At 42.7% G+C, this 24,301-nt stretch overlaps 9 protein-coding genes across 9 annotated transcripts; 5 read left to right on the forward strand and 4 right to left on the reverse strand.

The window, feature by feature from the left end:
- Window positions 1-600: 600 nt before the first annotated feature.
- Window positions 601-2,902, reverse strand: Bfra_003787 (putative galactose-proton symporter protein; the record flags this gene model as incomplete). Its single annotated transcript, XM_037334192.1, has 7 exons — window positions 601-925; window positions 980-1,333; window positions 1,420-1,777; window positions 1,829-1,931; window positions 1,984-2,263; window positions 2,320-2,739; window positions 2,808-2,902. The coding sequence occupies 7 exons, from the start codon at window positions 2,900-2,902 to the stop codon at window positions 601-603; spliced, it is 1,935 nt and encodes a 644-aa protein (XP_037194279.1).
- A 3,120-nt stretch (window positions 2,903-6,022) lies between these two features.
- Window positions 6,023-7,360, reverse strand: Bfra_003788 (putative transcription factor cys6 protein; the record flags this gene model as incomplete). Its single annotated transcript, XM_037334193.1, is given in 3 exon segments — window positions 6,023-6,823; window positions 6,873-7,244; window positions 7,256-7,360. 3 exon segments carry the CDS (start codon window positions 7,358-7,360, stop codon window positions 6,023-6,025), a joined length of 1,278 nt encoding a protein of 425 aa, XP_037194280.1.
- A 971-nt stretch (window positions 7,361-8,331) lies between these two features.
- Window positions 8,332-9,523, forward strand: Bfra_003789 (putative zinc-binding oxidoreductase protein; the record flags this gene model as incomplete). Its single annotated transcript, XM_037334194.1, has 2 exons — window positions 8,332-8,888; window positions 8,959-9,523. 2 exons carry the CDS (start codon window positions 8,332-8,334, stop codon window positions 9,521-9,523), a joined length of 1,122 nt encoding a protein of 373 aa, XP_037194281.1.
- A 204-nt stretch (window positions 9,524-9,727) lies between these two features.
- Bfra_003790 (uncharacterized protein) lies at window positions 9,728-10,443 on the forward strand (the record flags this gene model as incomplete). Its single annotated transcript, XM_037334195.1, is given in 4 exon segments — window positions 9,728-9,770; window positions 9,817-9,927; window positions 9,941-9,987; window positions 10,210-10,443. The coding sequence occupies 4 exon segments, from the start codon at window positions 9,728-9,730 to the stop codon at window positions 10,441-10,443; spliced, it is 435 nt and encodes a 144-aa protein (XP_037194282.1).
- A 323-nt stretch (window positions 10,444-10,766) lies between these two features.
- On the forward strand, window positions 10,767-11,180 carry Bfra_003791 (uncharacterized protein; the record flags this gene model as incomplete). Its single annotated transcript, XM_037334196.1, has 1 exon — window positions 10,767-11,180. One exon carries the CDS (start codon window positions 10,767-10,769, stop codon window positions 11,178-11,180), a length of 414 nt encoding a protein of 137 aa, XP_037194283.1.
- A 1,709-nt stretch (window positions 11,181-12,889) lies between these two features.
- Bfra_003792 (uncharacterized protein) lies at window positions 12,890-13,716 on the forward strand (the record flags this gene model as incomplete). The annotated part of the gene is made up of 2 exons (XM_037334197.1): window positions 12,890-12,973; window positions 13,084-13,716. The coding sequence occupies 2 exons, from the start codon at window positions 12,890-12,892 to the stop codon at window positions 13,714-13,716; spliced, it is 717 nt and encodes a 238-aa protein (XP_037194284.1).
- A 759-nt stretch (window positions 13,717-14,475) lies between these two features.
- Bfra_003793 (putative homocitrate synthase protein) lies at window positions 14,476-16,160 on the reverse strand (the record flags this gene model as incomplete). Its single annotated transcript, XM_037334198.1, has 5 exons — window positions 14,476-15,490; window positions 15,540-15,607; window positions 15,654-15,734; window positions 15,796-16,013; window positions 16,070-16,160. The coding sequence occupies 5 exons, from the start codon at window positions 16,158-16,160 to the stop codon at window positions 14,476-14,478; spliced, it is 1,473 nt and encodes a 490-aa protein (XP_037194285.1).
- A 2,364-nt stretch (window positions 16,161-18,524) lies between these two features.
- Window positions 18,525-19,631, forward strand: Bfra_003794 (putative rta1 domain protein; the record flags this gene model as incomplete). Its single annotated transcript, XM_037334199.1, has 2 exons — window positions 18,525-18,767; window positions 18,870-19,631. The coding sequence occupies 2 exons, from the start codon at window positions 18,525-18,527 to the stop codon at window positions 19,629-19,631; spliced, it is 1,005 nt and encodes a 334-aa protein (XP_037194286.1).
- Window positions 19,632-20,757: 1,126 nt separating this feature from the next.
- Bfra_003795 (putative plasma membrane fusion protein prm1 protein) lies at window positions 20,758-23,142 on the reverse strand (the record flags this gene model as incomplete). Its single annotated transcript, XM_037334200.1, has 1 exon — window positions 20,758-23,142. One exon carries the CDS (start codon window positions 23,140-23,142, stop codon window positions 20,758-20,760), a length of 2,385 nt encoding a protein of 794 aa, XP_037194287.1.
- Between the last annotated feature and the right edge of the window lie 1,159 nt (window positions 23,143-24,301).

Raw genomic sequence — 24,301 nt, forward strand, 5'->3', positions numbered from 1 at the left:
TGGTTCATCACATGGTCTTTCTTTTTTTCCCATTTCGGGCGGTCGATTTGCATTTTGGCGGTACATATGGGCGTTCGAGTTGTGATGTTTTGTGGGGGGATCGGTAAACAAATGAATAATCAAGCATATGACACATGCATTATGCGTTTATGAAAACGAAACAATGCGAATTAGTTAGTTGCTCTGGTAGCAGTAATGAAGGAGAGATTTCAAAAATGTGTCAGTGTATTCATGTATTGAGCGGACTCGTGATATGATGTTTCAATTTGATGCTTGATTTTTCGATAAAATGGCTCTGTTAATAGGGGGAGAGATGGTAGAGATAGGAGACATAGTTTGTTTGCTGACGAGGAAATGATGTTATGGAAATCAATTGCAGGCTCTTTTCGAATCAACATGATCTCGTCGATTAGTATGAGCTAAATAAATCACCTTGCACCATAAATATCACAGAATCAAGCAGGCAGGCGGGAATTGAGTTATATAGATGCAGCTTTGAATATTTGTATATCTCTACCCTTCATTATTATCTTTCTAATCCTGTAGAAGACATCACATCTACCAATCCCATCCCTTCATTCCCTTTCCCCATTAACATCATTAAATTTTCTCTCCCGTTGTAATCTCCGCGCTCTCTCCCTCGCTACTCCTCTCCACCTTCTCAATCTGTTCCGGGTGTCCTGTGAGTTTCGTATCGGGCGCTCTATAGTCTGCCGTCTCGTCAAAACGATAAAGTGGCTCTAGCACCGCGTTCTTGTTGAAAAATACATATCGTTGAATCCAGTACGGAAGGGTTTTGGTGATTTGATACTTCATGAATGTACGGGTGGGGATGGCGAAAATGTAGTCTAGTTCTTCGAGGGTACGTTGTTTGGTCTCGGGGACGAAGAGGAAGATCATGAAGAATGCGAGGACATTGAGCCCGCTAGTTTTTGTGTTAGTTGATTGTGTAGTTTGAGGAAATAGGGGGAATGCTTACGCGTAGAAGGAAAATGCTCCGACGGGATGGAAGCTTTCCAAAATCTTGGGGAAAGAAATCGATAGAACGGCTGCCCAGAATAGACATGTTGCCACTGCCCAACCCATTCCAACTTCTCTGTGTGATAATGGGAAAACCTCGGCTGAGTAAGTGAAAGGAACGGGTCCTTCTCCTGGTGAATAAAAGGCAGCAAATATGTAGATAAAGGTAGCGATGAGTCCAAGATGCGCAGTGGAACCTTCAGGGATGAGGAAGCATAGACCAGCGACGAGGAGAGACCATGCCATTTGTGGGAAGGTGAAAAGAAGTAGAGAACGTCGGCCAAAGGTGTCAATGGTCCAAATGGCTGGCCAGCTAGATGAATGTTATTAGTATCTTGGTGTAGTAGTTCAAATAGTGGGCAGAACACTCGATGAAATTAGGAGAGAGAAAGGACTTACGCAAATACGAAATTGACCAATCCGAATCCAAAACTAGCAATCAAAGCATTCTTTTCGGAGGCACCTGCCTGTCTGAAAATGGTCGAAGAATAGAATGCAATGATGTTGATACCACACATTTGTTGAGCAATCATTACGGTGAAAGATGCAAGAGTCGCCCTTCGTACACGCGGAATGGTAAACAATTGAATGAATCTACTGACGTAGTTGGTTTTGCCGACGATTGCTGCTTCGATTTTGAGTTGGCAGTCGATGAAGTAGAGATCACGAGCAGCAAAAAGATCGTGTTTGCGGAGTCGGCAAAGTGACTTGTAGGCCTTCTGGTATTCTCCTCGTTTCATCAACCATCTTGGAGATTCTAGGTCAATCATTAGCTAATTGAGCGATTTCACAAACTGAATTCACTTACCCGGGCAGAAAAAGATCAAGACTGCGAGAGGCAGAGCTGGAATAAAGGCAGATCCGATTTGAAGTCTCCATGCGATCTTGCCTGTATCAATGACGACCAAGTTCTGGATGGATGTCAGCTGATGATACTTTATTAAAGAGTCAATCAATACTCACTGCAACAAATCCTAAGAAAATACCAAAAGCAGTCCACATTTGCCATGACATAACCAATGCTCCTCGAATCATAGCTGGACTATTCTCCGCAGCAAAGATTGGTACTGTGCTTCCTTTCAGACCCATTCCAAGTCCCAAAATTATACGACTGGCAAAAAGAGTTTCCCAAGACTTCGCGAAAGCTCCTCCGATGGGAGTAAAAATACAAATGATAGCTGCGATAAAAATGGTACCACGACGTCCGAACCAGGCATTGAAGGGATCACTCATCCAACAGCCACTGTATAAATCGTCAGTCATGTTCATTTGTTATACCGAAAATCAATCTCAACTCACAAGAAAGCAGATCCAATATATGGAGCTGCATTAACCAAACCAACAAGCCAATTATCACGATCGTGGTTTGGAGAATCCGGGTTATCTCCTTGGCCAATTCCGAATTCTAGTGGAAATGAAAGATTTGCTCCATTACTACCCGTCTGATCCCAACCTTGAACAGCTGCGCCAATAGAACAGGTAATAATTGTCAAGTAAAGCGTCGTTGGATGACTCCATCTATGCGCCGCTTCATATCTTAAAGCCACTTTCTCATCCTCATCCAATCTTCCTACATTCTCAAAGTTTTCTGGATCGGATGCTATCAAAGCACCTTTTTCTAGTAAAGGAAGGATATGGTTGAGGTCGTTGGCTTGGGCAAATTCTCCTACATCTCGAATGATGGTATCTTCTGATAAACCTGCTAAAGGATTTTGGATTCTATAGATAAGGCATTAGTAAGAATTATAATTTCCCAGGAGTTCAGCAGTAGACAAATCACAACTTACTTAGCAGTAATATTATTATTCAAATCGACGTGAGTAGATGGATGAGCATGCTCGACAGTGTCGACATTATCAACTTGATTCTTCGTTGACGCCATCTTGCAAGATGAGAACGAAGAAGACAATTAGAAAGACTTGGAGAAAGCTGGGCGAAGTAAACAAGCAAGAGGGAGAAAAATCCAAGAAACGGTGGAAACCATAAGCCTTATAATCCCAATGCCCGTTGCATTTGGGATCATCCAACTTCCCCCTCCATCTCAAAATTGTAGCTAGCTGTACACAGGTTACACCCTTGTTGCATGCTATTGTGGAGAAAAACTTCACTACAAATACGCGTGGATATATGTGAATGCACCATAGACATATAATGCTAGGCTCGAACTAGGTAGAAAGATGTTCCAGTCGACCAATTGCCCAGCTAGCTATAAGACCTTGCACAGGATCATCAAGCCAGGGTCGGGACGACCGAGCAGAAGACTTTGAAAACCACCTTAGTTATTCAGTCTATCGGGCTTGAGATTTCAAGGTAAGTTTCAAGGAAATGGGGAAAGCGGCATGCAACGAGCCAATGAAGGAATATGTTACATTGACTAGGCTGAGCTAGGGCGATTTCACAAAGATTTGGCGCGCGCCCCGCCCGTCAGCCCCCAGATGCTTACCTCAACCCCACGGTACAAGATACATGTGTATGCAAGGATGATACGTGAGAGCGAGAAAAATTGCCTTCCTTGGCCGGGATTTCAGGAAATAGATCAACATGTCATTCCAAAAAACGCGAAGACCAAGACTCGTATTGACTCTCGAGTAATGAGGTCTTAAACTAGGACATGTAATCTGGGGATGTGGAGGGAAAGTTTTGATTCTAAAAGTTTTTGGCGGAAATGATAATTTGTCAAGATGATCAGCGTGTGTTCTTACCTTCGCTGCTGTGCGATGAAGAACGCTACGAGGCTACGACGCCGTTTCCGTTTATGTGTGTGATGACATCTCGAAGGGGGCGGAAGCATACTCCACCGAATTGCGAAACTACTTCAAGTCAAATCACTCAATGAGGTAGAGATCGACACATCAAATCCAAGTCTTATCTGTCTACCCCATGGAGGTCAAAACCCCAACCAACTTCTCCAAGATCTCCACATATTTTCTCCATACCCCAGCCAAATTGCCATTTGTGTTCGAAAACGGTTCACCGTACGACGTCTATGTCACCTGTCACTTCATCTCACCAGATTAATCCTTCATTCCTTCGCTTGTATTTTATCGCCGTTGTGGGGAACTTATTCCAACGATTCCATGTAATTTGATCTAGTCCAAAAGAATCAAAAGTGGCGGTAAGGCTTATCGGGCGATCGAAGATTAAGAGTGTGAGATCTCATTTGTGTGTTCAAAAACGCCGAGATCAAGCTACGCCGCATCATCGTCATCGCCATCGCCTTGACGTGACTGTACACTTCACATAGTACAAACAGTTACATAGGGACAAGGTATTCAAGTATCCACACGTGATGGAAAACTGAGCAGTCACCTTAATTTGCTCATTCTTGACCGACCAAGTCTGAACATATGCAAAGCTGACTGTAGCTGGATTTGTATAATCTTCCGAAACGAATCGGTACAATTCTCGGTACATTTGTTCGATCAATCGTATGAGAAGCAGAAATGCAGTTCGTTCGTTGATGGGCGGAGACAAATTAGCATTAGAGTCAAAGAATCAAATCGTCAACCCGGACCTTAAAAGGTGTGGCATGATTTTAGGTTCCACTTCGGTCCAAGCTATACCAACGTTCACGCCAACCTTGAAGTTGGTGGTTGTAATAATTTATGGGGAGGTATTAGGCTCGGATTATTTTATTGTGTACAAAATAGCGGGGGGTTCATGCTAAGTAGCTCGAGAGTGGGTAGGAAAAAGTGTGGGGTATTGGCACATGGCAAAAAGAAGACGAAATTTAGTATATATCATTCGAAAACTCACATATATTTCAAGTTTTATTAAATTGGTTTAGACTAAAATTGATTAGACCAGCTGGTGTAGTGATCCTGCACTGAACCTGCCAGTCATTGTAACCATCGAACTCTCCATTTCAAGCGCCCAATACGGAGGGTTACTTAATAGGAAAAGCAAGAAACACAATTGACTGTATAATGAGTACATCTCGCACACCAAACACAATCTCCGCCGTTATCTAGGCCACAACAACAGCACACCCAGCCATTAATTTCGTGTCGAAGAACAGGAGCTGGGTTAGAAATGACTGATTTATTGCAGCTGCTCTTGGAAGCTTTGCCTGGATTGAAACACATTGTTGCGGACAAGGTTTGCTAAGATCTCGAATTGAATATGGATACAGAATAATCTTGTTGATAGCTTGGGCTTTGGCGTCTTCAGGTGTGATGGCGTGATGTTGGTGATGATATTAACTTTAGTCGAGGGTAAGGCTTTATAGGGATAAAAGATAAGAGAACAAAGAGGAAACAAAGGAGAAACAATAAGACGTCAGAGAGAACAAAAAAACAACAGAAAGAAAGCAAGGTGCCTCGAGAAGAAAAATGATAGTGGTATTGTCCGAAGAAATTGACTTTGACCCCCTTACACTTAGCGAAGATAAAAGATATCGGCCTTCATCTTGAAAAGCGCATGGGGAAATAGGGACAAGTGAATCTATTTCGAACGATTGACGACCGATTGTATGAATCGAAGAAAAATTGCTAGAAGTGAATGGAATTCGACGAGCAATAAGAGCGCTCTGGAATACTCTGCCTCCTTACGATTTTGCGCTTCGTCGTTATTAGGTAGTTATCGACATAAAAATGCGAATTAGAGACAATTCGTTGATATTCAATCTCAAAATTGTGGGCAAAAGAATATTCAAGATAGCAAGTTTCCCCTTGACACCGAATATCCATAAAGTCTTGCTTGGTACCCTGCAAGTAAGTCGAGAAGAACAACAGGATTCTAAATCGAGTGGCTTTGGATGCGCCCTGACACGAAAATAATACTGTGTACAGGAAAATGGCAAAATTTTGTTGGAGAAATACAAAAGACGGTCCAAATGGAAAAGACAGTGAAGTTGAAGAGATGCTACCGTGGTGATTGAAGTATATTAATTGATACGACAAGTGGTAGCACATGACCATCAACATCTATGCGTCACAAACACAGTCAGGATGACTCTCAGAATCTCTAAAAATAGATTAGTGAAGCCACCTCCACCGAGAATTCAGTAAGAAGTCAGCCCAGAGATCATCTTTGGGTAGACTAGAAGTGTCTGAATATCCAATTCATTTTTGTGAAAAGTTTCCAAAAATATGCAGATAGCCTGACACTCCAGTGATACACGCCTCCAAATCCACCAATGTGGAAATTGACAAACTTTTCCAAACCAATAAGCTTGCAACAAGAGAGCGCGAGGTTCTTTTTGTAAGAGTAGTCTTTTGTACTGCGGATGCATACTGCTGACAAAGGTCCAAAACTTCAGAATTACGGTAATAGGATCATCAAGATCGATAATATCCGATAATAAAGATGCCGCAAGATGATAGGGGTTATCATGTGATTTGGAACTGGGATACAAATCCAGAAGTGTGACGAGAGCTTGGGGCAATGTCTCAAGACGAATGTGTGAGAATTGTGATGAGGTTTCAAAAGACGGTGCCATCAATGTCTTGAATGCGCTCGCATTTTGGTCCAGACCCAATTTCCAGATTTCAGACTTCCCATAGCTCATCGTTAACCAATTCAAATCTAGAGACGAAGGTGTTTTCAAAGGCCAAGCTTCTTCTGGACCCGCTGCTTCGATATTGCAAAATGTAATTATACCAAGAAGAACGGAAGTTGCCCATAAAGCATCGCGTTCTGATGAAGATTCAATTGATCCGGATGACAATTTTCTGCTGAATAATGATACACTTTGACACCAATGAAAAGCTTCCCGAGGAGACATTCTTATACTGTGCTCAATAGAGATGTGTCGGTCATGCATTAGCGTAAATGTAAGTAGAGCGTGCATCAAGTATGGATGCTGTAGTGGGTCAGCAGAAGATCAGTGGAAATTTTATGTTTCAACATACCAGACATGATAGCTTGATGAACTCATTTTGATATATCTGAAGATTTCTGCTCGTTGTTATAGAGTAAACAGTTCTCGTTTGAAACTTGTTCAATAACTCCAAATGTTCTTGATCGCTCAAATCGTATACATCAATCTTTCCGGGAGTTTTCAGCCGCGAACTAATAAAGATCGGGATTGTTTGGTTTAATGAATAGGGAAGTCTGTGCTGAAGAGTCTCAAAGGTAAAAGACTTCTCAAGTAGTTGAAGTGCTGAAGTTTGGTTGTCGTAATTGCAGAGAACATTGAATTCTGCACACCGTTTACACTTTGGTCTATCCTCATCACACTGCGGGCGACCAGTCAAACATATTCGCTTGGGATGGGACGAGAACTTGAACATACCTTGACTTTTCTCAACTTACAGTTTCCACATCCACGACGTGATTTTTTGTGTGGTCTTATCGTCCGGTGGGGAGCTTTTCCGGAGATCGAGAAGGGGGTTGTCATGACTCTAGAGTAATTGAAGATTTATCGAACGTAAGGCCCTAAAAGATAGAGACTCTATTGCACGACCCAAGAGATAGTGTAAGGTCTGGAGAGAGAAGAAGGAGCATGGGCTGTTCACGATATGCTGCTTATGGATATTCTGCGAGAAAGTAGCTTGTTTGGACGGGTCACATTGTGATAAGGGAATGAAAGGGGTAAAGGTTCATGTTAGGTCAACCGTCAACCAGGCAAGCCATTATGGTATTCTATGACCGGCATCGAATTTCAATGATATTCGATAAATTTCAGATCTGCACAACATATAACAAATCTCGACAAGGTACAACAAGATCTCAAAGTCGAAGGTGGATTCTCTCACATTTTTCCCAGTCTGGCGGTCTCCCATGTGCATTCTTCGGAGTCGGATAAACAAATACCTAGTAAGCTTCGGATAGCTCATGGGACGCTAACCTTCATTCGCATTTACAATTCTAGCCTAAGCTATTTTAGTCATTGAACCAATCAAATCATGGAATTCCAACCCTCAATTCAGTTCCACTAAAACTTAAAAAACGTCTCTACATACGTTCTTCACACTTCGCTCTCGCTTTCTAAACATACTAACTTCATCTCGCATTGTGATAGAATGATAACATCATCTGCCAACGATGTCTGAAGGATCTCACACAGAAGTTGTAATCTGGGTGAAGAATCGGACAAAGTGGAATGGAATTCTCCACTCATGTTGATGGTTTGAAGTCCGCAGCAATGGTAAGGAACGGGTATAAGTATCTTTCATTGCATGCTCGTTTTGAGGGTAGGCAATCAGTTCTTAGCACATCTCTTTCTCGTGTCAATTAGCTCTTAATACTAGGTACTCAATCGCAGATTCATACCGATTATCTCCGTCAAAATCGACATCTATCGCATCCGGAAATTCTAAGTCCTCTCCTCGCCCAGACGTCCCACTAGATATATATATATATATATACATGTCTCCCTCAATGACTCCCCCCTCAAATTCTGCATTATGGCTGGAGCTGTCTGGCAAGCTAGAGGTTAGACCTGCGCCTTATACTCTACCTCTGAAGAATGAAATTCTTGTAAAGAATAAAGCTGTTGCCGTGAACCCAGTAGATTGGATTAAGCAAGATATGGGCAGTTTTATGTTTCCGTGGGTGAAATATCCATGCATTCTTGGATATGATGTTTCGGGAGAAGTGGTTGAAATTGGCCCCGAAGTTACACGGTTTAAGGTTGGAGATCGTGTTGCAGGTATGGCAATGGGTCTCACGGAATCATCCAATGTCCTCACGCAAAGTGGTTTTCAACTCTATACTATCCTTCTGGATAATATGACTTCGCACATTCCTCATACACTATCTTATGAGCAAGCTTGTGTGATACCTTTGGCACTTTCTTCCGCAGCTACTGGGCTTTTCCAAAAGGACCAGTTGGCGCTAGAATTGCCATCGTTGTCCCCAAAATCAACGGGGGAGACTGTACTTATTTGGGGTGGTTCAACCAGTGTTGGCGTAAACGCTATACAGTAAGTCTCTGTTCTGCATTTGTTATCCCTTTCATTCCCTTAATCATCTCATGTTAACAATAAACCTCAGATTAGCCGTCGCAGCCGGTTACGAAGTCATCTCTACCTCATCTCCCAGAAACTTCGACCTCTTAAAGAAACTTGGTGCAAGTCAAGTCTTTGATTACAATAGCAAGACTGCTATTCCTGATATTATAAATGCATTTAAAGGCAAGACTACTGCCGGTGCGATGTCAATAGGACAAGGAGCTGCTGATGCATGCATGGATATCCTCAATAAGTGTAAAGGGAGGAAGTTCCTGTCAATGATGACTTTCCCCGTACCATTTCCACCACCAAAAAGATTCATACTTCCGAAAGTTATATGTACATTCGTTCCTTGGATAATTTCCAACCAAATTAAGAAGAGAGTCAGAGGAATTGACAACGCTTTCGTTGAAGGCTCATCTTTGGCAATGAATGACGTAGGCAAGGCAATTTTTGGGGATTTTCTTTCGGGAGCGTTGGAGAAAGGCGTTTTTGTTGCCGCTCCTGAGGCTATGGTTGTTGGAAATGGTTTGGAATCTGTAGAAAAGGGGATAGAAATACAGAGGAAAGGCGTTTCTGCTAGGAAAGTGGTAATATCGCTTGCATAAACAAGCGTTTAAGAGATTTTGTTAATTAGTCACTTTGTATAGCTCCATCACTAATAATATCCCTTCGTCTGCAAGATTTTCCAAGTTTTTGTCTGGTTCCTACAAGGTATATATGGACCAAAACGCGCATGCCAGACGATATATCAGGGAACGCATGTCACTAATCTTTTGGCCGACTTATATGTATCCAGATTGACAACAAATATGAAAGGAAGAGGTACTAGTTCTTGGATAATTTTCACCGAAAGTATGCTGTTGAAATGTGGCTTATGACAGCGAAAAGCTTGCTACAGGCACCTCGACGTATGAAGCGATGATTCCAGAAAAGAGTTTACTAAACGACGGATCTCACTTTTATTGGAACTTTTATCCAGCTATCATGCAACATCGATCATTTGGTGCGTGTAAGTCCTTTAGGGGCATTCATCCCGAATCGAGAGGGAATATATAGGCAACTGGATCAAGTGAATTGAAATTAGAAACTCGAGCTCGGAAATATTCACCGATAACATCTTGCAACATCAAACAGGTATCTGGAAATTGAAGACATAAAAGGTATCCTCATTCAAAACTTCTGACTTTTCAATCTACACTTCGAGACACCACGCTGTCACGTATTTTGAATAAAACATAAAGAAATCTCTCTATTTTTCCTCTTCCACAAACGGAACAACAAACATCAGCAGCCTACAAAGCAACGCAACCACCACCCACCATGGCCAAAAACTTCGGACCCAACCCCTCAAAAAGCGAACCGCAAAACCCTCACTGCCACCCCCAATACAACTGGCATCCCCACCAGGCCTTGGACTCCCAAAGCAAAACTACAGCAACGCATCAACATAACAAAATATGAAATTCCAGACACTCTCACCTCGCGAGACAATATCCGGATGCGCCTGCGTACGGACCATTTTTAATATACACTACCGATAAATTCTTGTGGTGCGAAAGTATGTATACCTATCCGTTACTGTTATTTGTACAATTGCAAACCATAGAGGGGAAGTCGTAGCTAATACACATCTGTGTGCTCACGAAGATACGAGACGAGAATATGGTTCTGAGGTTGCGGAAAGGATGAGGTTTCCTGGGAGATATGGGGGGTTTTGGTATCGGCGGAGGGTTCGTGCAGGTTGAATTGTGTGGGGAGTGCGGTCAGTGTGGGTGTTATTGTCGATGTTGGGGGGGTAGTGAGTGTTTGGGAGGTTGGAGGGAGGGGGGGTGTTTATATGTTGAGGGGATGATATCTGAGGAGGTTTGTTGCTCGAGAGCGGGTAGGAGTGTGGGGAAGGAAAGGGATGTGGAGTTGGAAGTGGGTGAGGGGATTATTGATCCGGAAATTCCTATTCCTTCTATTGAGACTGATGGGGAGACCTGTTCGTCAAGAATTAATATTGGCACAGGAAAAGAAGGTACTCTGACATTGGGAGAGATGGGGTTAGATCCGGATATTCCTATTCCTTCTATTGAGCTTGATGGGGATGCATTCACGGACAAAGAGGAATCAGAAGGACGCTTAGTTGAGTTTCAGAACGGGGAGGACGAAAGACGTCTTATCGAGGAAGAGAACAGTGATATTTTAGAAGCAAGAGCCAGAGACAGAGACGGAGCTAGATGCCAAGACAGAACGAAGCTGGGCAGAAGTCGCCGATAACATCTGCTTACGACGTCAAAAAGCCAGACTTGCTTGAGAGAGGCTGTGCCCTCTAGCAATATCACATGATGATGCAGGGCAGTACTGACGGATATTAGGATGAGTACTACTCGATTCCTAAGTCCACGAGAATAGATTTGGTGGAAAGCGGTGAGTTATTAGTTATATTAATTTGGGTAGATGGGATGGACAAAATCTCACTCGCACTATTGTCCACCTCATGGCTGGTGGTGGTGTTCTAGCCGGGTCTTTTCTTATAATTGCATTCAACAGTATGAATTGATATCTGATCCTAAAAGTTCTGAGATAATGAAATCATTTGGTGTCATTTGAGAAATTGAATCCGACTGAAATATTGTAATCCCTGAATCTCATGACAACTTGTCGCATTCATATGTATCCAAATCACCTCGTTGTTCCATGCTTCCTTGCACCTTCAAATAGCTGCCTGTGAATTCCAACATTTGAGAATTTGATTATTATCTAGGATATTTACCCATCCTCCCCCAATCATCATCCGAATCACAGACACTCACGACGAATACAAATCCCCTCAATTACCACCATTACATTCCACCATCTCTCAATCGCAAGCAACACGATGGCGTACGTTTGCCAACACCAAAAAGATGGCTGGGTGCATACCTAACGACGCCACGTGTGAATCACAGACTCCGCCAAGATAGCTGGCCAGAATTACCTTCTTTAGGAGGTGCATCTTTTAGGTTTCAAGTTTTTCTTCTTTTTCTCCAGGAGCCATTTCAAGAGAGGAAGGTTGAAAGGAAAAGGAGATGCGTAGTGGAGGAGTTAGATGATGAAAACGCGTGGTTGATAAGGTTACTGGAGGGATTGTGATGATCGTGATGGGTCCTACGATGAAATACCTACTTACTGTGACTGGGTGGGGATTCGTGTGGCGGGGCATCTGTATACCGTACCGTACCGTACCGTACCGTGTATTAACGAATTCCGCTGGTTCACGAGTGGATTCTTCGGGAAAGATTGCCAAGATATCAAAAAGTGCAATGGATGGAGATCAGAATCAAGACATCGTACCTTCCTCGTACCGCACACCTCGTGATTTCAATAGTAACGAATCAATCCATCAAGCGAATACCAGACTCTTGGGGCTTTTGTAACTATTCCAAACGAATGGTTAGTTTACCTTCCGGCTTCCAATCGCACAGTCCTCGCAAATCACATAACCTTCTGAGCCTATCAAATAAAAGTAAAACCCCCTCAAAGGGAAAAAGGAACAATAGCCGGACCCTCAACCTCCCACCACAAAACTCAATTCGAGCTTCCTATTCCATACAAGAACATCGACAATCTATATATAAAACCTGCATTATGATGGAACGGCAAGTGCAGCTTCCCTGTTCATCATATTTCCCCGCAGCTAGGCGTGCTAGGGTAGCTTTGGTGTTTGGGGGAGTTAAAAGGGTTCCTGGTGCTATTGTTTTTGGTGAACGTTCAATTCTGTTTTTGTGATTACTTCTTGATTGTCGTTTACGGTTTTTGATACATGTTCATTCACTGTTATTTTGATCAAGTGATTGATTTGAGAGTTCACGAATAAGGTTATATTCTTTGAGATTGATTGATTGATTGATTGATTGAATATCCAAATAAACAAATCCATCACCAGATAACCAAAAGAACCATCGAAAGAACCATCGAACTTTCGGTACGATAAGATCATTATCAAAATGAAATTCTCAACCGCTTTCTCCATCGCCGGTACTTTCATCGCTGTATCTGCACAGAACTTTGGTGCTGAACCTGCTTGCGCTGTAAGTTTTATTTGCCATTCCTCACCCCTCTCCATCGATACCCATCACTCTCCTTTCCCTCCCTCTCCCCCTGAACTTTTCACCTCCCCTCCCACTAACCCACCCACCAGGTCTCCTGTCTCCAAAGCGCCATCTCCGTCGCCGGCTGCGGAGCCACCGACCAAGCCTGCCAATGCGGCACCGCGCAAGCCGCCATCCAAACCGCCGTAACCCCCTGTCTCATCTCCGCCTGTGACGTCGACGAACTCGCTTCTGCCGCTAGCGTAGGCTTCGCTCTCTGCTCAGCATTCAGCGCTTCTGCTACCGCGGTCACCGGAAGCGTTACCACCCAAGCCATCACGTCTGAGAATCCCGGGGGTCTTGCAAGCTCAACAACTGCAGATGTAAGCGCGACCGGAAGTGCATTGAGCTCCAGCAATCCAGGCGGTGTTGTGAGCATTCTCACCAATACCAGCGTATCCTCTACGGCAAGCGCGACGGGTACCGCATTGACATCATCGAATCCTGGAGGAGCAATCAGTTCAGCTATTTCTTCGGCATCGAGCTCAGTCAGTTCAGTTATTTCTTCGGCGTCCAGCTCGGCCAGTGCAGCCGTTTCTTCAGCATTAAGCTCGGCATCTGCCTCGGCATCTTCATCTGCAAGTTCACCCGCTTCGGTTACAACAAACGCGGCGCCTACTATGGGTGTTCAGATGGTGGGAGGATTGATGGGAGCGGTTTTGGGTGTGGTTGCTGTCTTGTAGGGCTTATGTCGAATAAAAAGAAGAACAACTTGCGGGGATGGAAGAATTGGACGGTTCGGATATGAAACTTTGCAACGATGTGACGAAATGGGTTGGTCATATTTTAGGGCGGCTAATAATTGAAAGTAATGAATGAATGGATTAATTCTTCGATGAAATCTTTCGAGACTTGACAAAGACGACTATAGGTTTTGATGCAGCTTGAATGTGTAGGAAAGGGTTCCAGGCCATTCAACGCGCAACACGAAGATGATCTCAAGATTTAATCTTTCAGCTGTTTACTTGACCTCACACTTCACATCATACCATGTACAAATAATCACCATGTCATGTTAATAAAAAGCTCGTAAAGATTTATGTAATTCCATCGAATTGTATTTCCGCCAACTATCGAAGAAAGCAATATGTGTCTTCCTCTCAATACATACCAAATGTATGAAGTGATACTACAACTGAACATCCATCCAACCCAAAGCAAAGCTCGCAAAAATTGTATATCCCGCGGAATCTTTTCAAAGGCCGTCCAAATCATCAACTTAAAAAAGGAAAGAAATATCAAATAGCACAAGCAACTTTTCAGCCCGCCATTTTGTTTCGATAAATGAAGTATCCATGAGGGAGATTTCAATCATCTTTGGACCGAGATCTAGGAAGATTTCAACTACTTTCCTTTAGATCCATCTTGTCTGGGGAGAATTCAGCTACCCCCTAACAGACTAGATGTGGTTCAAATTAGATGTCATCTCATCCTCTCTTCATTTATGCGGAAACGTCATTTCTAGCCTTCTTAGCTTGACTTTCGGCAACCTCATCCAACTTGCGCTTCTCAGGAACACCAGCAATCTCAGCTTCCTTCTTGGCCAACAAAACCTTTTCCTCTTCAGTCATATTTGGCAAAAGCTCAACGGCCTTACCGGTCTTGGTTTGTCTGTGGAAAGCACGAATAATTGAATCGGCATCATCAACTGCAATGGATCGAATATCGGCAAGGGCCTTGATCTTAGCGGTACATTCTTTGTATTGCTCATCGGACATCTCGATGTTCAATTGGTTGGCACGAGACTTGATAGCGTTCCATCCAGTAAGTCTGGATGCGAAGTGGACGTATCTGGTCATACCGAAATCGGCTGGGTTGATGATTTCGTAGGTAGATGGGTTGTTGAGGATAGCCTTGGCATGAATACCAGCCTTGTGGGTAAAAGCACTGAAACCAGTGATGTAGTTGTTGAATGGAATGTTAACCTCGACAGCTTGTGCGACCAAATCTTCAATATCCTTGAGCTTGTGGAGCTTGTACTTGCCCATGACGTATTCACGGTCTGCGACAATCATACGAGCCATCAGTCCACCGAGAGGGGTGATACCGTTTCTCTCACCGATACCCAAAACGGAGGTATCGATGTGAGTGGCACCAGCCTCCAAAGCGCAGTATGCGTTTGCGATAGCGCAACCAGTATCATTGTGGAAATGTGTTTCGATATCACAGCTAACGACACCACGAAGGGTTCTGATCAAATCGTAAACTTGTCTTGGTGAAGCGCATCCAACGGTATCAGCAATACCAACACGGTTAACACCAATCTTGTCAACAGTGGAGTAAATTGATAGGAGATCGACGAGGTTGGATCGGAAAGAATCTTCGGAAGAGAATCTGATTTCGATGCCGTGTGACTTGACGAATTCGATAACTTCAATTGCGGTGTTCTTGATGTAGGTCATATCCTTTCCGTGGGAATGTTCCATAAGATAAGATGAGGTACCGATAACGACATCACTGAGACATGTTAGAGGTGATAATTCTGCGGGGGATTAATCAAGCTTACACTCCATCAACACCGGTTTGTACTGCGATTCTTGCATCATCCATATGACATCTGATGTGGGTAAGAATCTATGAGAGTTAGTGTGAACTTCAGTGTGCGGAGACTGGTACCAACCTTAGCCTTCAATCCCAACTTGCAAATAGCTTCACAATCAGCTCTTGATTGTTCTGAAGCAGCTGGTGAAGTCAATTCGATCTGCGAGCTTTGTATCAGTATAATATACTTAATAGAATTCTGTGAATAGCAATTGACTCACGTAGTCGACACCGAAATCATCCAATGCCTTGGCAATTTCAATCTTCTTCTCGGTATCAAAGAAAGCATTGGCGAATTGTTCACCTTCTCTCAAAGTACTTTCGATGATCTTGAAACTTGAGATATTGCTGAGGAAATCGCCGACGGGTTGATATGGGTTATCTCTCTTGGCTGGATGTGGGTTCTTCTTGGTCTCGATGGCTGTGTATCCTGGGTGAGCTAGAATTGATAAGTTAGTCTTGGTATCGACATTAGAGACTGAGAGGTATGCGCACTACCGTTTGATCCATTGGAAGCAGTGCCATTGCCATTAGCATGAGCGGCAATAGTTTCTAAAGCCTGCTCTGGCTCACAGGAAGGACACATTGTGTAGTTATTGAGGAGTTTTTATGGCTGTTGATTGAGGTTGGTGAGGAAAGAGAAAAAACTCTAGAATTGTGTTTGTTGTTGGTTCTTTCAAAGGAATTGAATTCTTCTTCTTTAGATGGATAGAAGATGGTTAGACAATAGAAGAATTATGTGTAGATGAAAAATCAAGGTTGATAATGTTCAATTGATATGATAGTAAAGTGAATTGATTCAAGCAGGAGAGAGAAGAAAGAAAATTTCTCATGTACAAGAAGGTATTTATGCTTTCCAAGGAAAATCTTTCGAATGAGGTATGACTCTGACTCTGACGCTCTTCTTTTCTTTTTTGTTAGTGAATTTGGAGGTGTGTGGGGTTATGCAGATACATAATACATATTTGATGCATAAAAGATATCAGAAAATTGTTGTGAAGAGCGAAATCGGACCACTAGATTTTCATTTGTTAGTAAGGGTTGATTGTCATCACGTGCGATAAGCTTTCATCATTTCTTGATGCTGTTGTTGCATTAATGTTGCATTGGGAAAGTCGGTGAATGCTTGAGTTGTTGAATGCCTCGAGAATGTTTAAAGTTTGCCACTTCACTGCTTCATTACTATATGAAGATGAAGCTTAGCTAGATGAAGTTGTCTGAAGCACGAAGCTACCTGTGTAGGTATTGTTGACTAGAACCCTCTTCCCCTACCTGGTACATTCATTACATTGCATTACACTTCTGTACAATTTGATGGTAACAATCATAATATATATCGTCCTACCTCCTCTTCTCTCTTTTTCGACTCATCACACTGCACCATACTTTTCTTCCTAGCTCTATGCCTCAACAAAAGATCATTGGGAAGGTCATGATTGGTAGCAAATGTTTATCGGGATCGAGTTTCCAGTTGATGGGAGCTTGTGTTATCCCAATTCATTAGATAGTGCTCCCTCGAGGTGACAGACCAAAGTGTTGGTGGTTCATCGTGTTACCAGGCCGCCATCGTCCATATTGGAAAACTTCCACCACAGGTCGAGTCAATAATAATTATCGTCTCAGCCAGCCAAAACTGTACACACCTGACGGTGGCCGATTCACCTCTTTGACCTCTCTCTTGCGGCCAACCATACCTCAAGTTAAACTCGACTTGATGTGCGTCGTCCTATGCTTCTCTCAGAGTTTGCTGTTCTTACCATTCCAAGTTTGAGGCCAATTGATATCTCGTTGGATCTCCCACAATCCATTTCAGATGGGTCACACAAGAGATGAGGAGATAACCAACCGTTGATGTAGGTATGTGTATCAATCAATATCCGTGGCATGCGCGAGCACCGGCGATTCTCTTGGCTCCAACACCCGGTTTCATTTGATGGAGAGGCAAGAGAGACGTTTGAATTTGGACTCTTCAGACCATTGATCGTCTGCTGTATTTGACAAACAATGCCTCTTCCGAAGTATGAAGAGAGGTCTTTTGAAAAGCATGTACATCTATGGCATTGGCATTTATTTTTGCTTGGTCAGCAATGCCAAAAAAATCTCAAAAATTGATGAAATCCGCCCTTTCGGTCTTTGGAAAAGGCCTATGTTCCTGTGTTGTGTGTAAGCACGACACACCGGTGATCCTTTTGACGTAATGTTCAGAGTTGGGTCCACCAGGTCCAGTTACGACTGGCTTGTCAATGATAAGGCCAAGTCAGATAACAAAAAAAAGCAAGTGCTTTTGATCCTCAAATCAGATTCTTCCTTTCTAAATCTAAGTACCTCTTAGTTAGTCCTTTTTTAAACTTCAAAGATGGCTTGAGAGAAGTCTCCAGGGAAGGTTGGCAATGATAATGCCATTGCTGTACCAATTTCATGCTCGTTCCTGATGGCGCTTTATATCGTTCCAAATCTTCCTGCAATTGCATCAATTTCAGCCTTGCAATATGTAATCCTTACCAATAACATGTCCGATCTATTTATCTTCTTTGACATGAACAAATAAAATGGGTTCATGAAGGATCTAACCTTAAAAATTGGATCTTGGAGGGCCAAGTCGAGTAGTCTTCATTCAATTCTACGATGGAACCAATCACAGTTATTAATCTGCTTACCTGATAGCTGACATAAGCACCTTTGTCGATATTATTGGCATGGCCGTGTTGTTGTCGTATGCCTCGCACTCAAAATCCTCCGTAATGCCGACATCTACATTATCTACAAATTTGCACTGCCTGATGTTGAAAATATTAAAAGGTAACTGGAAGCCTCTGAAGTTCAAAATGTCAAGCTTGAATCATCTTTCAAAACATCCTCATCCCCTTCCATTCTCGTTGTTTCTTCAGTTCAAAGTAACTTTTATTGCTTCCGTCCCTTCTTTGGCCCTCGCTTCATGACCGATATCAAAATGTCAAATTTAACTCATTCGGATGGGCATGGTGTTGGCTACGGCAATGCGACTCTACTCATGAATCCAAATTTATGTACACTTGACACTTGTGATCTTTCCTTGTCAAGTTTCGAGTATCGGCCGACCGTAGTTGGAAATACCATATACGCCGGTTTATTCGGGGTATTCTGTGTTGCACAATTGGCTCTAGGCATTAAGTTCAAAACATGGGGATATATGATTGCTATCATTCTTGGATTAGTATGTTCTACGCTTTTCAATTTCCACCTCGCACTTCAATCAGGAGTGGATATAAATACAAACGAAATTTAAGATTACTAGACTAACTTTCTCGTTCATTAGATCCTCGAAATCATCGGTTACGTTGCCAGAGTTCTTATTAATAACTATCCTTTCGATAACAATTACTTCCTAATGTATCTCATCTGTCTAACCATCGCCCCTGCTTTCCTCACCGCAGGAATCTACCTTTGTCTGTCTCGAATCGTCATTATTTACGGCCAAGAAATCTCTCGCTTCAGACCAGGAACATATACCATCATCTTCTGCACCTGTGATATTATCTCCCTCGTGCTCCAAGCCGCTGGTGGCGCCATCGCTTCAACTGCCGACACACTCAACAATAAAGATTTGGGCAAAAATATCATGTTAGCAGGTCTCGCTTTCCAAGTCTTTTCTCTCATCCTCTTCGCTATCCTCTGCACTGATTTCGCATGGAGAGTTCGCCGCGCAAAAGGAGCTTGGAACGCTCGCTACATCGATCTCGTTTCTTCCACTCTCTTCAAATCTTTCCTCGGCGGACTTTGCCTCGCGACAATCACTATCCTCATTCGTTCCATCTACAGATGTATAGAATTATCGGGTGGCTTCAATGGCCCTCTTTTCATTGGTCATGAGGATGAATTCATGATTTTGGAAGGTGCGATGATTACTCTTGCGGTTGGGGGACTTACGCTATTGCATCCGGGAATTGCGATGAAAGGGGCGTGGGTGGAAGCAAACTTTAAGTTTAGAAGTAAGCACGAAGGAATGGAACGGTTGAAGAGGGTGAGTGCTGGAAGTGATATTGAAATGGAGAGTGGGAAGATGTTTACGAGGGAGTGAGAGTGTGGATGAGTTGATGGGTGGATAGATGAATAGATAGATGGAGGGACATGACGAATCATAAAAATGATGTCTCTCCTTCTTCTCGGGTTTACGATTTTCCTTTCCGTGAGCTAAGGAAGACTTTCATATGTTTCTACCTTTTGGGAGTCAAAGAAATGGGGTAACGGTAACATCGGAGTTCGAGAGCATTTGCACGATAGACGCATATTCTTGTTCAATATGTATATTATAGATTGCAGTTAGGTCAGGTTATTATTCGTGATACCATTTGTATTTATTCATGTTAGAGTCAATCATCATATTTTATAGAAGTGCATGCGGAATTTTCTGGTCATGATTATCTTTCCCATCTCTCCTTCGATATTTCGTGATGGGAAGGGAGGAGGTATGAAATAATTTAGTTCAATTGAGAGGATTATCTGTTCTGGTCGCTTAACTAAACTACCTAATCAGAATTATAATAATGGCAATTGTACATATGGTATATTTCTACATTTAGCATAGATAGATGAATGAATGAGTGGATGAATGAATGGATGGATGGATGGATAATGGAAAGTAGTGTACAAAAACGGTAATATATCCAAGCATGTATGTGTGATCATACCAATCTCCCACGAGACCGTGGGAGATACCTCGAGCGAGGAGAGAAACTCTACTATACTCCATTAATGTTCTGGTTTGGCGACAGGCGGCGATCATTAGTAATATCTGTACAATAAATATCCCAGAGCGAAATGTATTTCTCACCTACATACGATTAAAAGTCAATGAGTCTAGAAAAATGAGATGAGGGAAATAATATACACCGTACCGTACCCAGTTACCCCCCAGCTTTCCTCAGAAATGAAGCATCACAAAACATTTTCTCAATAGACATTTATACACATGCATGAGTGGATGTGTTGATATCAGGCGAAATTAAAATTACTCTATACAAATCTCTAAACATGTTATTTCGCCTGTGCCTTCCTTTCCTTTGATTCAACCCATCGTCTCTCTAATGTGTATCCATTAAATCCACATGCCATGCTATGTCTATGTACGTATGTATGTAATAATCGTATCTATCCATCAATCATAAAGTCGTTTCGTAACCCTTTTCAAAAGAAAGACCCAGCTTTCAAATTCTTCTCGGCGGGACTCCCCATGCTGGCGATTTCTCATCTCCCCCTTCCAAATGTCCATAACTACTCGTAGCTCTCATTTGCATATCATCCGCTTCCCACAATTCTCGAGACTTCTCATCTCTGACCCACGGTCCCCGATTCGTGTTCACTCTTCCTGCAGGAACTACTCCCAATCGCTCTGTCGGTGCAATTGATGCTTCGTATGTTGGCGCCGGGGCACCATTGTACGGAAGATCATCTGCAGCACCATCGCCTCCTCCAAATGGCATTCGCGTTATTGGATCCCCACCTGCCCTCATATGTTCCTGATGCCAACCATTGTTTCCACCTTTACCAGATTTCTCCTGTGAGATCTCTGGCAGGTGTTGATGAGGAGCTTCGACATCGGTATTGCGATAGAGTGTAGTCGGTGCTGAGCCACCTTCCGCGCGCGATTTATCTCTTCCACACATACCAATTACCACACGGATTAGCCCGATGAGAACAATGGTGAAATAGAGAATAACGAGGGAAGTAGAAACGAGTGCTTCTTTTCTGATAACCTCTTCCAATTTCTTTCCCACCTTCACTACTGCGTCTGTGATTTCATCTGTGGTGCTCGTAGCAGGGTTGGCGAGGAAATTGTCGTCTGCGGTTGAATTCGTGAGAGAGGCAGCCGCGCCGAGTGAAAAGACGTCTGGTTGGAATTCAGGGAATTCTACATGAGCGTTGTCACTAACCCATGTAAGACCCTTCTCAATACCTGCAATTTTGAGTCCGACTAAGCATTCAAAGACTCCCATAATAGGTTTGTAGAGGATAGTACCACCAAATGTGACGTTGAGAGCATTGGTCATCTCATCAGTGAAAACATTCAAGGTCTCGTTGACAGCTCCCGTTGTTGTGTTAACCCATCCAAAAATATTTTCATTGATCTCCGTGTTGGTATTATTGATGACAGAGTTGGCCCCTAAAGCCCAAGATTCCGATGCGTTGTTCAAAGCTTTGACGACATGTTCTGCAAAGTCTCCAACTTCTGCTGCGAGCGCCGGGATTTCTCTCTCGAGGGTTTTTAAGATAAGGAATTGACAGAGACAGGTAAAAAGGCCCGCCAACCCGAGAGCCAAAACGAAAAGTGCTGGGAGAGATGTAGCATATGCAATGAACCATCTTGCCAAGATTTTATTCTTTTCGCTCTTGAATCTCCTTGAAAGTTTGAGACCTAACTGTGAAGTATAGGGTCGTTGAGTCTGATAGAGAACATCCAAGTCGTTGGTATAGTTCCGAATTTTGAGTAAGGCGGCTTGTCTTTGCATAATGCGCCAACCCCAGATTTCGCGGAAGACCATGAGAATACAGACGAGGACAGCAGCAATAATAAGAACGATAAGCATGATTTTCTTGGCGTTCTCGATGGTTTTGACAAGACCGACAAAAAAGTCTTGGATGGCCGTGTTGTCGGAGCAAAATGTCAGGGCTTTCTTTTGAGGAACTGGAAAGACTGAATCATCAAACTTATAAGCAATCATTGATTCGTTCACGAGTTTCTTCACTTCTTCGAATGGAAGTTTGATGATGTTATCAGTGAAGTTTTGGACTTGTTCAAATGTTGGAAGGGACGCGTTGAGTTTGGCGAGATCGGCATCCATAGTCGTAGGATCAATTTGAATGGAGTTGAGTTTGCTGATCTCACTACTCAAGTCGATTGTTGGCGGTGAAGTACTGCTTCCAAAGACACCACCGATATTGATCTTTGACAAGAAGGCATTTAGATCATCTTCGAATGATTTGAGCCCAGATGACATATCGCCGGTGATGGTATCGATAGACTTGTTCATGAAAGCACCAACATCTTCGATCATTTTTATAGCGACTTGGAGACTACCAGTGATAGCCAAGGTGATGAGACACATGTATGTTGAGGTCATCATATGAATGATGAAGAGAACAATTTCTTCGACACCAGTGAGACTCATGTAGAGCATTTGCATCATACCATTAACAGCTTTTGTTATACCAGCAGCGGCCATACTATTAACACCTTGAGAGAGATAATGTGGCATAGAAGCCATAGCACTTCCGACATTCTCAACACTAGTACAGGCTGATAATGCTTCGGTTTGGGCTGCTGCGATATCTCCTTTGATACCGGCCAAAGAAATAAGGAGCCGGACGATGATGAGTAGTAAGAGAATTGTCCATCTGTTGATCCATATCTGTGATAAGCGTGCTCGAAGACCGAGGTATGGTGTATAGTAGTCATCGGCAGGTGCGGCATTTATATTTCGATGGACATCGTAAGGGTGCATCTCGTGGCCGCTGTTGATGGAAGAATCGTTGGAGGGGGCGTGAGAATGTTGGATCTTCTGAGAAGCTATGTAGCCTCTAAAAGCATCCATCTTAGCAATCTATCTTGTATCGAATTACCTCCAGGGTAAAAGTTCGTATTAGGAGTTTGCAGTGATGCAGTGTAGTCTATGCAATCTATGCAGGCTGATGGTTGAGTTGATTCTTGAGTAAAAGGAAAGTTCGAGGTATTAAAAAGAAAATTTAAAGTCTCTTGGAAGGGATTGAATTTGTTGCAGGAAGTACTAAAGTCGACTTGACTACAAAATCTTGAGGTTGTGGTGAAGAATGATATTGTGAATAATTAATGAGTGTATTAAGGAGTCACAATAGAGAACCTTGCTCTATTGTTTCTATTGTTGATTTCCGAAGATGTCCGAAATGAAAAATTAATTATATTATTGTAATGACAATAGAGAAAAAGAGAACTGTAAAGTGAATAATTCTTGATACGGACAGAGGGGAGAAAGAAAGGAGGGGAAGAATGAGCAATTTGGCGAGAACGTATACTTAATACAAGAACACACAAAGAAAACATACAACTCACGAGTACCATGAGTCTCAACCAAACAAACTATTTTGAGAATCAAGAAGTTGAAACAAAGAATAGCGACGAAGAATGCTTTGTTTCGGATTCACAATAAGATTAGTCGTTATGATCATTCGTTGATCCGCTGAAGATTTTGAAGAGCGATGTTTGATATCTGGTTCGTCCTCCGTGATTGTGGTTTCCTTGGTAGAAGCGTGATCCCAAATGAAGGGGGTTGACTGGGGTGAATTAGGCGCCTCTCCTCGTCAAACGTCTAATGACCAATAGATTGATAGTTCGCTGTATGACTGATGCAATGGTGAAGATTTGGAAGAAGAAACTAGGTCAGACTAATGGATTCCAAAATAACTCTGGTGGATACAGTTCAGGTGCGATATTTGTTCCAGTTCTTGTGATACTTCAGAAGGATTGGTATCTATTGACTGCCCAGATCTTTTTCGTTCCCCGGAAAGCTTCGATTTCGTTATTGCTGATGAAGATTGATACTGGTGTTATTGATTTGCAATGTATGGATATTCCTGAATTCCAAAATAATGAATCTTGATCATATATCTTAACAGAATGAAGTTGTCTATACTATGATGAGCAAAAATGGTGAGAAGCGGTGCGAACTTTGAAGCCATTTTCCTCATTGAAAAGTTACCCCTCTGATGGCATGAAAG

Source organism: Botrytis fragariae (genome assembly GCF_013461495.1).
Source record: "Botrytis fragariae strain BVB16 chromosome Unknown tig00000045, whole genome shotgun sequence".
Taxonomy (NCBI): Eukaryota; Fungi; Ascomycota; class Leotiomycetes; order Helotiales; family Sclerotiniaceae; genus Botrytis; species Botrytis fragariae.